The sequence below is a fragment of the Carcharhinus amblyrhynchos genome, chromosome 9 (genome assembly GCF_965287045.1).
Source record: "Carcharhinus amblyrhynchos chromosome 9, sCarAmb.v2.hapA, whole genome shotgun sequence".
Taxonomy (NCBI): domain Eukaryota; kingdom Metazoa; phylum Chordata; class Chondrichthyes; order Carcharhiniformes; family Carcharhinidae; genus Carcharhinus; species Carcharhinus amblyrhynchos.
In genome coordinates, this window is record NC_137332.1 from 898222 (window position 1) to 913927 (window position 15706).

General features: G+C 46.8%; 1 protein-coding gene across 1 annotated transcript in view; it reads right to left on the reverse strand.

Moving 5' to 3' along the window:
* col11a1a (collagen, type XI, alpha 1a) overlaps positions 1-15706 on the reverse strand; it is a 443284-nt gene that overhangs the window by 132669 nt on the left and 294909 nt on the right. The window contains exons 34-35 of the mRNA XM_080195067.1: positions 10053-10106; positions 9919-9963 (exon numbers count right to left, since the gene is read on the reverse strand). Coding sequence (XP_080051193.1) covers positions 9919-9963; positions 10053-10106 — 99 coding nt within the window. The remainder of the gene's footprint in view (positions 1-9918; positions 9964-10052; positions 10107-15706) is intronic.

The window sequence follows — 15706 nt, forward strand, 5'->3', positions numbered from 1 at the left end:
TACAGTTGCAACATGACGCTGCGACTCCTAAATTCAATCCCCCTACCAATAAACGCCAAGACACCGTATGCCTTCTTAACAACCTTATCTACTTGACTCCCAACTTTCAGGGATCTATGTACACATACACCTAGATCCCTCTGCTCATCCACACTATTCAAAGTCCTCCCGTTAGCCCTATACTCAACACATCTGTTATTCCTACCAAAGTGAATTACCTCACACTTCTCCGCATTAAACTCCATCCGCCACCTCTCGGCCCAGCTCTGCAACCTGTCTAAGTCTTCCTGCAAACTATGACACCCTTCATCACTATCTACCACACCTCCGACTTTGGTGTCATCAGCAAACTTACTAATCCACCCAACTATACCCTCATCCAGATCATTAATAAAAATTACAAACAGCAGTGGCCCCAAAACAGATCCCTGAGGCACACCACTCGAAACCGAACTCCATGATGAATATTTACCATCAACCACCACCCTCTGTCTCCTATCCGCTAGCCAATTCCTGATCCAATTCCCTAGATCACCCCCAATCCCATACATCTGCATTTTCTGCAGAAGCCTACCATGGTGAACCTTATCAAACGCCTTACTAAAATCCATATACACCACGTCCACTGCCTTACCCCTATCCACCTCTTTGGTCACTTTCTCAAAAAACTCAATAAGGTTAGTAAGGCACGACCTACCCGCTACAAAACCATGCTGACTATCTCCAATCAATTCTTTACTCTCCAAATAACTATAAATCCTATCCCTAATAATTTTTTCTAAAACCTTGCCCACAACAGAAGTGAGACTCACCGGTCTATAATTCCCGGGGAAGTCTCTGTTCCCCTTCTTAAACAATGGGACAACATTCGCTAACCTCCAATCTTCCCGTACTATACCAGAGGCCAACGACGACCTGAAGATCAGAGTCGCCCTTCAACCTCCATCGCTCCAGTGAGAACAAACCAAGTTTCTCCAACCTCTCCAACAACTTTTATAAATATGTGAAAGATAAAAGGATGAGAAGAGAAGGGATAGGACCTATAAAAGGTGAAGGGGGAAAGGTCTGTGTGGAACCAGAAGAAATGGCAGAGGTGCTTAATGAGTACTTTGCCTCAGTATTCACAGTGGAAACTGATCTGGGAGATTTTGCTATGGATTTGCAGCAGATGGAAAAGATTGAGTTTGTGGATATTAAGGAGGAGGATGTGTTAGAACTTTTGAATTCTATCAAGATAGATAAGTCGCCGGGACCAGATGGGATGTACCCCAGGATACTGTGGGAGGCGAGGGAAGTGATTGCAGAGCCCCTGGCGATGATCTTTGCGTCGTCAATGGAGACGGGAGAGGTTCCGGAAGATTGGAGGATTGCGGATGTAGTCCCTATTTTCAAGAAAGGGAACAGAGATAGCCCGGGAAATTACCGACCGGTGAGTCTGACCTCAGTGGTTGGTAAGCTGATGGAGAGGCTTCTGAGGGACAAGATTTACGAGCATTTGGAGAGGTTTGACATGATCAGAAATAGTCAGCATGGTTTTGTCAAGGGCAGGTCGTGCCTTACGAGCCTAGTTGAGTTCTTCGATAATGTGACTGAACACATTGACGAAGGAAGTGCCGTGGACGTGGTGTACATGGACTTCAGCAAGGCATTTGATAAGGTCCCCCATGCAAGACTTCTTGGGAAGGTGAGAGGGCATGGGATCCAAGGGCCTTTGGCCTTGTGGATCCAGAACTGGCTTGCCTGCAGAAGGCAGAGAGTGGTTGTGGATGGGTCTTTTTCTGAATGGAGGTCAGTCACCAGTGGAGTGCCCCAGGGATCTGTTCTGGGACCCTTGCTGTTTGTCATTTTCATAAATGACCTGGATGAGGAAGTGGAGGGATGGGTAAGTAAGTTCGCTGATGACACGAAGGTCGGTGGTGTTGTGGATGGTCTGGAAGGATGGCAAAAGTTGCAGCAGGACATAAATAGGATGCAGGACTGGGCGGAGAAGTGGCAGATGGACTTCAACGTGGATAAATGCGTAGTCGTCCATTTTGGCAGAACCAACGGGATGAACGAGTACACTATCAAGGGCAGGAGTCTTAGTAGTGTTGAAGAGCAGAAGGATCTTGGGGTCCGGGTCCACAGGACTCTTAAATCGGCCTCGCAGGTGGAGGAGGTGGTCAAGAAGGCGTATGGTGTACTGGCCTTCATTAATCGAGGGATTGAGTTTAGGAGTCAGGAGGTAATGCTGCAACTTTATAAGACCCTTGTCAGGCCTCATTTGGAGTACTGTGCGCAGTTCTGGTCGCCTCACTATAGGAAAGACGTAGAAGCTATTGAGAGGGTACAGAGGAGATTTACAAGGATGTTGCCTGGACTGGGAGGCATGCCTTATGAAGTTAGGTTGAGGGAGCTGGGTCTCTTTTCCCTGGAGAGACGAAGGTTGAGAGGCGACCTGATAGAAGTTTATAAAATGTTGAGAGGAATAGATAGGGTGGATTCTCAGAGGCTATTTCCCCGGGTTGAAATGGTCGCTACGAGAGGACACAGATTTAAGGTGCGGGGAGGAAAGTACAGAAGTGACGTTAGGGGTAAGTTTTTCACTCAGAGGGTGGTGAGTGAATGGAATCGGCTGCCATCAGTGGTGGTGGAGGCGAACTCGCTGGGGTCTTTTAAAAGACTTCTGGATGAGTATATGGGGTTTTATGGGATTGGGGGTTATAGATAGATCTATAGATTGGTCGGTGTTGATGTGATCGGCGCAACTCGTGGGCCGAAGGGCCTGTTTGTGCTGTAGTGTTCTACGTTCTATGTTCTCTCCTCATAGCTAATGCCCTCCACACCAGGCACCATCCTGGTAAATCTTTTCCGTACCCTCTCCAAAGCCTCCACATCCTTCTGGTAGTGTGGTGACCAGAATTGAACACTATATTCCAAGTGCAGCCTAACTAAGGTTCTATAAAGCTGCAACATGACTTGCCAGTTTTTAAACTCAGTGCCCTGGCCGATGAAGGCAAGCATGCCGTATGCCTTCTCGACTACCTTCTCCACCTGCATTGCCACTTCCAGTGACCTGTGTACCTGTACACTCAGATCCCTCTGCCCATCAATACTCTTAAGGGTTCTGCCATTTACTGTATATTTCCTATCTGTATTAGACCTTTCAAACTGCATTACCTCACATTTGTCTGGATTGTCCTCCATCTGCCATCTCTCCACCCAAGTCTCCAACTGATCTGTATCCTGCTGTATCCTCTGATGGTCCTCATTGCTATCTGCAAATCCACCAACCTTTGTGTCGTCCGCAAACTTACTAATCAAACCAGTTACATTTTCCTCCAAATCATTTATATATATTACAAACAGCAAAGGTCCCAGCACTGATCCCTGAGGAACACCATTTGTCACAGCCCTCCATTCAGAAACACACCCTCCCACTGCTACCCTCTGTCTTCTTTGACCGAGCCAGTTTTGTATCCACCTTTCCAGCTCACCTCTGATCCCGTGCGACTTCACCTTCTGCACCAGTCTGCCATGAGGGACCTTGTCAAAGGCCTTACTGAAGTCCATGTAGACAACATCTACTGCCCTACCCTCATCAATCATCTTCATCACTTCCTTGAAAAACTCGATCAAGTTAGTGAGACACGACCTCCCCCTTCACATTTATTTCCAAGTGGGAATAAATCCTGTTGCAGGGAATCCTCTCCAATAATTTCCCTACCATTGACATAAGGCTCACCGGGCTGTAATTACCTGGATTATTCTTGTCACTCTTCTTAACAAAGGAACGACACTGGCTATTCTCCAGTCCTCTGGGACCTCGGCTGTAGATAGTGAGGGTCACTCCAGCAATTTCCTCCCTTGCCTCTCTCAGAATTCTGAGCTATATCCCATCAGGCTCTGGGCTTGTCTGTCTTAATCCCTAAACCCTAAATCCCTAAATCCTAAACCTCAAATCTCTCATTTCTAAATTCCTAAATCCTAAATCCCTGGGGAAGTCCAGAAATGATGGTTAACCACACACTAACCACACACTAACCATGCAACCTCCCTCCCACCAACCACCTCCCCCCACGACCCCACCCCCCCACCCCCCCCACCCCCACACACCCCCACCCCTGCCTCTTCTGCACTAAATGTAACCCCCCCATACAGTCAGATTATTTATGGTGTTCCTTCAGGAACCAGGTGCTCAATTCCATTGGCTAACTGATGATCCCATGTGACGGTGAGGTAGACGGGAGATTTTTATGTAAATCTACAACTCTGAACCAGGCCGTTTGTCAAACTGCTTCAGACTGGTGTCTTCCTGTAGAGCTCTCCCACATCTTCCCTTCTCAACATCTCCCTCAAATCTTTTTCTCCATCCTGTATTTATTCAATTTTCTCCTGAATGGTGATCACACGTTGCTCCTTCAGTCTTGGAGGGGTAACGGAAGGTGAATAAAGTTATTTCCAATTTGGGACATGCTGGAATAATGAAGAATCCGCCAACTCCTCCTCAAACACATCCTCCCGGTCCACTGAAATTGCCGTGTGTGCCTCATCACAATTCATTACTGTCTGTGTAAAGAACACTCTCCTGAAAGCTCTCTCTGGTTTATTAGTGAGTGTTTTCCACTGATGCCCCCATTGCTGCCACAGAGCGTCCGTCACTCCTGGGTAAACTGCAAAGTGACAGTGTGTTTTTCACTGACAGTCACTGCAATGGGGAATGAGATGTGTTGTTCATCGCCTGTTCTTCAAACTTATCCAAAATTTCCCAGGGACCTGGGCATTGCTGGTTGGCCAGTGTTTATTACCCATTCTTAATTGCCCTTGAGAAGGTGGTGATGAGCTGCTTTCCTGAATCGCTGCAGTCCATGAGGTGTAGGTGCACCCATGGTGCAGTTAGGGAGGACGTTGCAGGATTTTAACCCAGTGACAGGGACGGAACGGTGATACATTTCGAACTCAGGATGGTGAGTGACTGAGAGGGGAACTTGCAGGTGGTGGTGTTCCAATTTATCTGCTGCTCTTGTCCTTCCAGATGGTGGAGCTAAAGGGTTTGTAAGGCTCCTTGGTGAGTTCTTGCAGTGCATCTTGTACACACGGTTGTCACTGTGTGTCAGGAGTGGAGGAATTGAATGTTTGTCGATGCCAATCCAGTGGGCTGCTTTGTCCTGGATGGTGTTGAGTTTCTCGAGTGTTGTTGGAGCTGCTCCCATCCAGGCAAGCGGAGAGTATTCCATCACACTCCTGACTTGTGCCTTGTAGATGGTGGACAGGCTCTGGGGAGTCAGGAGGCGTGTTATTCGCTGCAGTATTCCCAGCCTCTGACCTGCTCTTGTGGTGTTTATAGAACATAGAACATGGAACACTACAGCACAAACAGGCCCTTCGGCCCACGAGTTGCGCCGATCACATCAACACCTACCAACCTACAGACCTATCTATAACCCTCAATCTCATTAAACCCCATATACTCATCCAGAAGTCTTTTAAAAGACCCCAGCGAGTTCGCCTCCACCACCACTGACGGCAGCCGATTCCATTCACTCACCACCCTCTGAGTGAAAAACTTACCCCTAACATCACTTCTGAACTTCCCTCCTTGCACCTTAAATCTGTGTCCTCTCGTAGCAACCATTTCAACCCGGGGAAATAGCCTCTGAGAGTCCACCCTATCTATTCCTCTCAACATTCTGTAAACTTCTATCATTTCGCCTCTCAACCTTCGTCTCTCCAGGGAAAAGAGTCCCAGCTCCCTCAACCTAACTTCATAAGGCATGCCTCCCAGTCCAGGCAACATCCTTGTAAATCTCCTCTGTACCCTCTCAATAGCTTCTACGTCTTTCCTATAGTGAGGCGACCAGAACTGCGCACAATACTCCAAATGAGGCCTGACAAGGGTCTTATAAAGTTGCAGCATTACCTCCCGACTCCTAAACTCAATCCCTCGATTAATGAAGGCCAGTACACCATACGCCTTCTTGACCACCTCCTCCACCTGCGAGGCCGATTTAGGAGTCCTGTGGACCCGGACCCCAAGATCCTTCTGCTCTTCAACACTACTAAGACTCCTGCCCTTGATAGTGTACTCGTTCATCCCGTTGGTTCTGCCAAAATGGACGACTACACATTTATCCACGTTGAAGTCCATCTGCCACTTCTCCGCCCAGTCCTGCATCCTATCTATGTCCTGCTGCAACTTTTGCCATCCTTCCAGACCATCCACAACACCACCGACCTTAGTGTCATCAGCGAACTTACTTACCCATCCCTCCACTTCCTCATCCAGGTCATTTATGAAAATGACAAACAACAAGGGTCCCAGAACAGATCCTTGAGGCACTCCACTGGTGACTGACCTCCATTCAGAAAAAGCCCCATCCACAACCACTCTCTGCCTTCTGCAATGGGATCTTGATCAATTGGGCCAGTGGGCTGACGAATGGCAGATGGAGTTTAATTTAGACAAATGTGAGGTGATGCATTTTGGTAGATTGAACCAGGGCAGGACTTACTCAGTTAATGGTAGGGGAGAGTTACAGAACAAAGAGATCTAGGGGTACATGTTCATAACTCCTTGAAAGTGGAGTCACAGGTGGACAGAGTGGTGAAGAAGGCTTTCCGCATGCTTGGTTTCATCGATCAGAACTTTGAATACAGGAGTTGGGACGTCTTGTTGAAGTTGTACAAGACATTGGTAAGGCCACACTTGGAATACTGTGTACAGTTCTGGTCACCCTATTATAGAAAGGATATTATTAAACTAGAAAGAGCGCAGAAAAGATTTACTAGGATGTTATCGGGACTTGATGGATTGAATTATAAGGAGAGGTTGGATAGATTGGGACATTTTTCTCTGGAGCGTAGAGGCTGAGGGGTGATCTTATAGAGATCTATAAAATAATGAGGGGCACAGATCAGCTAGATAGTCAATATCTTTTCTCAAAGATAGAGGAGTCTGAAACTAGAGGGCATAGGTTTAAGGTGAGAGGGGAGAGATACAAAATTGCCCTGAGGGGCAATTTTTCACACAGAGGGTGATGAGTGTCTGGAACAAGCTGCCAGAGGTAGTAGTAGAGGCGGGTAAAATTTTGTCTTTTAAAAAGCATTTAGACAGTTACATGGGTACGATGGGTATAGAGGGATATGGGCCAAATGCAGGCAATTGGGATTATCTTAGATATAAAAAAAGTGTGACATGGACAAGTTGGGCTGAAGGGTCTGTTTCCATGCTGTAAACCTCTATGACTCATCAGTCAAGACTTTATCTAACTCAACCTTGAATATATTCAATGACCCGGACTCACTGTCCCCTGGGAAGAAAATTCCAAACATTAACCTCTCTCTGGGTGAAGAAATTCCTCTTTATCTCTGGCTTCATTCGGGGAGTCCCTATTTTTAAACTGTGACCCCTTGTTCTAGGGTCCCACACGAGGAGAAACATCCTCTCAGCATCCGTCCCGTCAAAACCTCCTGAATCTGAAATGCTTCAATAGGATTGTTCTTCAGTGAGTATCGGGCCCAGCCTGCTGCACCTTTCTTCACAAGGTAACAACCTGATCTCAGGGACCAGCGCGGTGAGGGTGGGGGGTGCCTGGAACTCGTTGCTGGGGGAGGGAGTGGAAGCAGATACAGTAGTGACTTTTAATGGGCATCTTGACAAGTACATGAATAGGATGGGAATAGAGGGATATGGTCCCCGGAAGGGGAGGGGGTTTTAGTTCAGTCGGGGAGCATGGTCGGTGCAGGCTTGGAGGGGCCGAAGGGCCTGTTCCTGTGCTGGAATTTTCTTTGTTCAGTGAACCTTGTCTGAACTGTTTCTAATGCAACTTAAATAAGGAGACCAAAACTGTCCATGGTGTTCCAGGCACTGTCTCAGCAATATGCTGCATATAATCCTGCTTCATGACTAACTTACCTCTGTCTCTGTTCATCTACTGCTGAGATCCTTGTTTATTCCTTTATTACCCCAGACCTCCCGATTCAAACACTCGGTGTCTTGCAGATATCAGAGCAGCTTTCTCGAAGGTCACCCATGGGAAGTGACTGGCCTGGATGGGGTACCCCGGACGTGCGCTCAGATCCTGCGCGGATCAGCTGGCGGAATATTCACAAACATCTCCAACCTCTCTTTACAACAATCTGAGGTCCCAATCTGCTTCAAGGAGACAACCATCATCCTGGTACCAAAGAGAAACCCAACAGTGTGGCCTTACTGACTATCGGCCAGTAGCTCTGACATCCATCATTATGAAGTACTTTGAAAGGTTAGTCACGGCACGAATCAATTCCAGCCTCCCGGACTACCTGGATCCAGTACAGTTTGCCTATCACCACAACAGGTCCACAGCAGATGCCATCTCCCTGGCCTTGCACTCAGCCCTGGAACCCCGAAATAACAAGGACACCTACATCAGACTGCTATTTATTGTCTACATCACAGCCTTCAACACCATTATTCCCATGAAACTCATCTCCAATCTCCGTGGCCTGGGCCTCGGCTCCTCCCTCTGCAATTGAATTCTGAACTTCCTAACTCACAGACCACAATCAGTAAGGATAGGGAACAACACCTCCTCCACCATCATCCTCAACACCGGTGCCCCACAAGGCTGTGTTCTCAGCCCCTACTATACTCCTTATACACCTGTGACTGTGCAGCCAAATCCCCCCCAATTCGATTTTCAAGTTTGCTGATGACACCACCGTATTGGGTCGGATCTCAAACAATGATGAGACAGAGTACAGGAATGAGATAGAGAATCTGGTGAACTGGTGCAGCAATAATAATCTCTCCCTCAATGTCAACAAAATGTAGGAGATTGTCATCGACTTTGAGAAGCGTAAAGGAGAACATGTCCCTGTCTACATCAATGGGGACAAAGTAGAAATTGTCAAGAGCTTCCAGTTTTTAGGTGTCCAGATCACCAATAACCTGTCCTGGCCCCCCCACACTGACACTATAGTTAAGAAAGCCCCACCAACACCTCTGCTTTCTCAGAAGACTAAGGAAATTTGGTACGTCCGCTACGACTCTCACCAACTTTTACAGAAGCACCATAGAAAGAAGAAATGAGATATAGATCTTAGGGCTAAAGGGATCCAGGGATATGGGGGAAGGGGAGATCAGGATATTGAATTTGAAGATTAGTCATGGTCAAGATGAAAGCAGAGCAGGCTGGAAGGGCCAAATGGCCTCTTCCTGCTTCTATGTTTTTATATTTTTGTATGAGTCACATTAACTACATCCCAATCCGATTCCACCTTTCCAAAATCAAGTGAATTTCGGAAAATTAAAACCAATACATGTGCTATTTCTGCAGCCTTCCCAGGGACCAATCAGCTTTCAGTCCTAATTATTATCAAAGTTGATTTTTCCTGGTGATTGCAATTGGTTTAAATTCCTCTCTCGTTCTCACTTCCTGATTTCCAGGAATTTCTGGAATATGACTTGCATCATTTATCCTGAATCCAAATGGTTCATGGTTCCAAGCTGTAGGAGTTGTGTATCTGGGTTGTCCCAAAACTGCCCCATTCGGCCCGACCTGAGATCTCCCCCCTCTCCGGTCCTCAAATCCTGCCCACTTTCTGTTGAAACTTCCCTGCTTTCCGGTAGCTGTAAAAACGGGACATGGTTTACTTACCTGTGAAGCATCCCACTGTGGTCTCACCAAGCCCGAGATGCAAGGCCGGGTGAGGCAGGAGCGGTTTTACTGAGGTCAGAAAGCAGGGCCGGAGGGTTCTCTGAGCCGTCACGAACACACACTTCCCCAATATTAACAGGGAATGAAATGAAAACTCGTTCTGGAAGGCTAACTGACTATTCCTGATTTTCACACTCATTCTCTCACTGAACTGAGCCACTTCCTGACCTCTGCAGCTTGACCTGAGATTGTCTCTTGCAGTGATGCCCCCTCATCCTGTGGAGGTACAAGTGCTTACCCTTTCCCCAGATGTTCCAGGAGGTCCGTCATTTCCAGATGTTCCCTGCGGACAGACAAACAATGTTCTGTAAACCTTCCCATCCAAGCGTTGGATTCAGTAACCTGTGTTGGAGGTGTGTGATCTCTACCCACCTTTGGACCTGGCTTTCCTGTGGGGCCCCTTGGACCACGACCTCCACGTGGACCCTGGAAAAATAATCACAAAGTGAAATTGTCACAGGAAACCTGAAATTGTGAAACAGAAAATGAAGAATCAAATTTTCCTGTTCCCGGAACAGTGAATGTTGTGTAAATAACCCAGAAACTGTGAATGAACTGCAAACCACCACAGGGTATTGGAGGATTATCTGTCCAATAAAAGGGCAGCATTCCGTCCGCAAACACGTTGTGAGTTTTCAGATTTTGCCGTAAATTGAATCTCGCTGCAAAAAAATGAAATTAGCAGCGTAAGGAACCGGTTAGAGGAGATTTCTGTTCCAGCCTCTCGCTCTCACTCATCCAGAGCAGGAATAACTCACACAGTTCCTGCTCGTTCAAACAGTTAATCATTTATTCTAATAGTTTTAATTTGCTACCCCACATTTCCTTTCTGTCTCATTTGTAATCCATAATTCTTCCCCTCTCTTTGGGGTGAATTTTACCATCCCGCCCACCACCGAAACTGGAATGGGTGAGGGGTGGACCATGGAAAAGTCGGGATGGATTCTCCGGTTTCGGGGTGAACACAGCCCTTTACTTCTTTTTCTGGACACGATTTAAACATAGAACATAGAACATAGAACACTCCAGCACAAACAGGCCCTTCGGCCCACAAGTTGCACCAATCACTTGTATACTGACTAAGCCATAGATCTATCTATAACCCACAATCCCATTAGATCCCATGTACTCATCCAGAAGTCTTTTAAAAGACCCCAGCGAGTTCACCTCTACCACCACTGACGGCAGCCGATTCCATTCACTCACCACCCTCTGAGTGAAAAACTTACCCCTAACATCACTTCTGTACTTGCTCCCCAGCACCTTAAACCTGCGTCCTCTCGTAGCAACCATTTCAGCCCCGGGAAATAGCCTCTGAGAGTCCACCCTATCTATTCCTCTCAACATCTTATAAACCTCTATCAGGTCGCCTCTCAACCTTCGCCTCTCCAGGGAGAAGAGTCCCAGCTCCTTCAACCCATCTTCATAAGGCATGCCTCCCAATCCAGGCAACATCCTTGTAAATCTCCTCTGTACCCTTTCAATAGCTTCCACATCCTTCCTGTAGTGAGGTGACCAGAACTGCGCACAGTCCTCCAAGTGGGGTCTGACAAGGGTCTTATAAAGCTGCAGCATTACCACCCGACTCCTAAACTCAATCCCTCGATTAATGAAGGCCAGTACACCATACACCTTCTTCACCACATCCTCCACCTGCAAGGCCGATTTAAAAGTCCTATGGACCCGAACCCCAAGATCCCTCTGCTCTTCAACACAGCTAAGACTCCTACCCTTGATATTTTATTCCTTCATCCCATCGGTCCTGCCAAAATAGACCACTACACATTTATCCGTGTTGAAGTCCATCTGCCACTTCTCCGCCCAGTCTTGCATCCTATCTATGTCCTGCTGCAACTTCTGACATCCCTCCAGACTATCCTCAACACCACCAACCTTCGTATCGTCGGCGAACTTGCTAACCCGTCCCTCCACTTCCTCATCCAGGTCATTTATGAAAATGACAAACAGCAAGGGTCCTAGAACAGATCCCTGGGGCACTCCACTGGTGACTGACCTCCATTCAGAAAAAGACCCATCCACAACCACTCTCTGCCTTCTGCAGGCAAGCCAGTTCTTGATCCACAAGGCCAAAGCCCCTTGGATCCCATGCCCTCTCACCTTCTCAAGAAGTCTTGCATGGGGGACCTTATCAAACGCCTTGCTGAAGTCCATGTAAACCACATCCACTGCTCTTCCTTTGTCAATGTGTTCAGTCAGATTCTCAAAGAACTCAACTAGGCTCGTAAGGCACGACCTGCCCTTAACAAATCCATGCTGACTATTCCTGATCATGTCAAACCTCTTCAAATGTTCATAAATCTTGTCCCTCAGAATCCTCTCCATCAACTTACCAACCACAGAGGTCAGATTCACCGGTCGGTAATTTCCCGGGCTATCCCTGTTCCCTTTCTTGAAAATAGGAACTACATCCACAATCCTCCGGAACCTCTCCCATCTCCATTGACAACGCAATGATCATCGCCAGGGGCTCTGCCATCACTTCCCTCACCTCCCACAGTAACCTGGGGTACATCCCATCTGGTCCTGGCGACTTGTCTATCTTGATAGAATTTGAAAGTTCTAACACATCCTCTTTCTTAATATCCACATACTCAATCTTTTCAGTCTGCCGCAAACCTGCAGTACAACCTCCCAGATCACTTTCCACGTGAATACTGAGGCAAAGTACTCATTAAGCACCTCTGCCATTTCTTCCGGTTCCACACAGACTTTTCCCCTTCACCTTTTATAGGTCCAATCCCTTCACTTCTCATCCTTTTACTTTTTACATATTTGTAGAACGCCTTGGGATTCTCCTTAATCTTACCCACCAAGGCCTTCTCATGACCCCTTCTGGCTCTCCTAATTTCGATTTAACTCGAATTCACCCAATTTCCATCTTTGTCATTCCAGTTACTTCTGACACAGTTAGACAGTGGTTAACACTGCTGCCTCACAGTGCCAGGGATCCAGGTTCGATTCCCGGCTTGGCTCACTGTCTGTGTGGAGTCTGCACATTCTCCCCGTGTCTGTGTGGGTTTCCTCTGGGTGCTCTGGTTTCCTCCCACAGTCTGAAAGATGTGCTGGTTAGGGTGCATTGACCCGAACAGGCGCTGGAGTGTGGCGACTGGGGGAATTTCACAGTAATTTCATTGCAGTGTTAATGTAAGCCTTACTTGTGACATGAATAAAATAAATTTGATAAACCTTTACTTTAACAATCATTAAATCTCATCGATTACTGTTCTTCCCATTGCTCAGTGGAATCCCAGAAATTTGAGAAGCTGGGATTGTTCTCCTTGGAGCAGAGAAGGTTAAGAGGAGATTTAATAGAGGAGCTCAAAATCAGGAAGAGTTTTGTTGGAGTAAATCAGGAGAAAGTGTTTGCAGTGACAGGAGGGTGGGTAACCAGAGGGACACAGATTGAAGAGAATCGGGAAAAGAACCAGAGGGGGAGATGAGGGGAATTTATTTGACACAGTGAGTTGTTGTGATCTGGAATGTGCTGCCTGAAAGGCCGGTGGAAGCAGATTCAATAATAACTTTCAAAAGGGAATTTTGTAGACATCACTGACTGAGCCAGTATTTATTACCCATCGCTGAGGACAGTTAACAATCAACCACATTGCTGTAGAGTCTGAATTCTATTCGCTAGAGTTTAGAAGAATGAGAGCAAAGTCTGGGCACTGAGTACAAGAGTTGGGAAATGATGTAGCAGCGAGATAAAACCTTGCTGAGGCTCATTTGGAGAATTGTGTGCAGTTCTGGAGGGCCGAAGGGCATGTTCTTGTGCTGTAATTTTCTTTGATCTTTTCTTTGTTCTGATCACCACACGACCTGAAGGATGTGGAAGCTCCACAGAGAGTGCAAAGCAGGTTCACCAGGATGTTCCCTGGTCTCGAGGGTGTTGACTATGAGGAGAGGTTGAATAAGCCGGAATTATTTTCACTGGAAAGACAGAGGCTGAGGGGAGACCTGAAAGAAGTCTAAAAAATTACGAGAGGCACAAACGAGGTGGATAGTCAGAGGCTTTTCCCAGGGTGGAAGTGTCAGTTACAACGGGCACAGGTTCAAGGTGAGAGGGGAAAGTTTAAGGGAGATGTGCAGGGAAAGTATTCCATGCAGAAAGTGGTCGGTACCTGGAATGCGCTGCCAGAGGAGGTGGGAGAAGGCAGATTAGTAACATTTAAGAGGCAGGTGGATGGGGACATGAATAGGGAGGGATCCGGGCCAAGTCAGGACAGAGGATTTTTTCTTTAGAATTATTAGGACATCATGATTGGTACAGGTGTGGAGGGCTGAAGGCCTATTCTTGAGAAAAAAATAAAGTCAAGTTTATTTATTAGTCACAAGTAGGCTTACATTAACACTGCAATGAAGTTGCTATGAAAATACCCTCGTCGCCATACTCTGGCGCCTGTTCGGGAACACTGAGGGAGAATTTAGCACGGCAAATGTATCTAACCAACCTGTCTTTGGACTGTGGGAGGAAACCAGAGCACCCGGAGGAAACCCACGCAGACACAGGGAGAATGTGCAAACTCCACGCAGACAGTGACCCGAGGCTGGAATTGAACCCGGGCCCCTGGCGCTGTGAGGTAGCAGTGATAACCACTGTGCCACCGTGCCGCCCTCTGAATCCTCTGACCATACCAGGCATCATCAGCAACTCCACCAATCTTCACGTCATCTGCAAACTGACTAATCAGACCCCCCACATTTTCCTCCAGATCATTTATATTTACTATAAATAACAGAGGCCCCAGCACTGATTCCTGTGGAATTCCACGAGCTCCAGATCTCCATTCTGAAAAACACCCTTCCACCGTTACTCTCTGTCTTCTATAACCCAACCAGTTCTGTACCCATCCAGCCAGCCCACCCCGAATCCCATGTGATTTTAGTTTTTGTACCAGTCTGCCATGTAAGGGTAGTAAGGTTGTGGAATGCCCTGCCTGCAGCAGTTGTGGACTCGCCAACTTTAAGGGCATTCAGATGGTCAGTGGATAGGCATATGGATAACATTGGAATAGTTTAGGTTAGAGGGTCATTAGATTGGTTCCACTGGTCGGCGCAACATCGAGGGCCGAAGGGCCTGTACTGCGCTGTAATGTTCTATGTTTTATGTGGGATCTTGTTAAATGCCTTACTAAAATCGACATAAACTATATCCACAGCCTTTCCCTCATCAATTATCTTTATCTCATTGAAACTTATAAAATTCTAACAGGGTTAGACAGGGTAGATTCAGAAAGAATGTTCCCCATGGTGCGGGAAGCCCAGAACTAGGGGTCATAGTATGAGGATAAGGAGTAAACCTTTTAGAGCTGAGATGAGGAGAAATTTAGAACCATAGAAAATTACAGCTCAGAAACAGGCCTTTTGGCCCTTCTTGTCTGTTGCTGAACCATTTTTCTGCCTAGTCCCACTGACCTGCACTTGGACCATATCCCTCCACACCCCTCTCATCCATGAACCTGTCCAAGTTTTTCTTAAATGTTAAAAGTGACCCCGCATTTACCACTTTATCCAGCAACTCATTCCACACTCCCACCACTCTCTGCGTGAAGAAGCCCCCCCCTAATATTCCCTTTAAACTTTTCTCCTTTCACCCTTAACCCATGTCCTCTGGTTTTTTTCTCCCCTAGCCTCAGTGGAAAAAGCCTGCTTGCATTCACTCTATCTATACCCATCAAAATCTTATACACCTCTATCAAATCTCCCCTCATTCTTCTACACTCCAGGGAATAAAGTCCTAACCTATTCAATCTCTCTCTGTAACTCAGCTTCTCAAGTCCCGGCAACATCCTTGTGAACCTTCTCTGCACTCTTTCAACCTTATTTACATCCTTCCTGTAACTAGGTGACCAAAACTGTACACAATACTCTAAATTCGGCCTCACCAATGCCTTATATAACCTTACCATAACATTCCAACTTTTATACTCGATACTCTGATTTATAAAGGCCAATGTACCAAAAGCATTCTTTACAACCCGATCCACCTGTGACGTCACTTTTAGGGA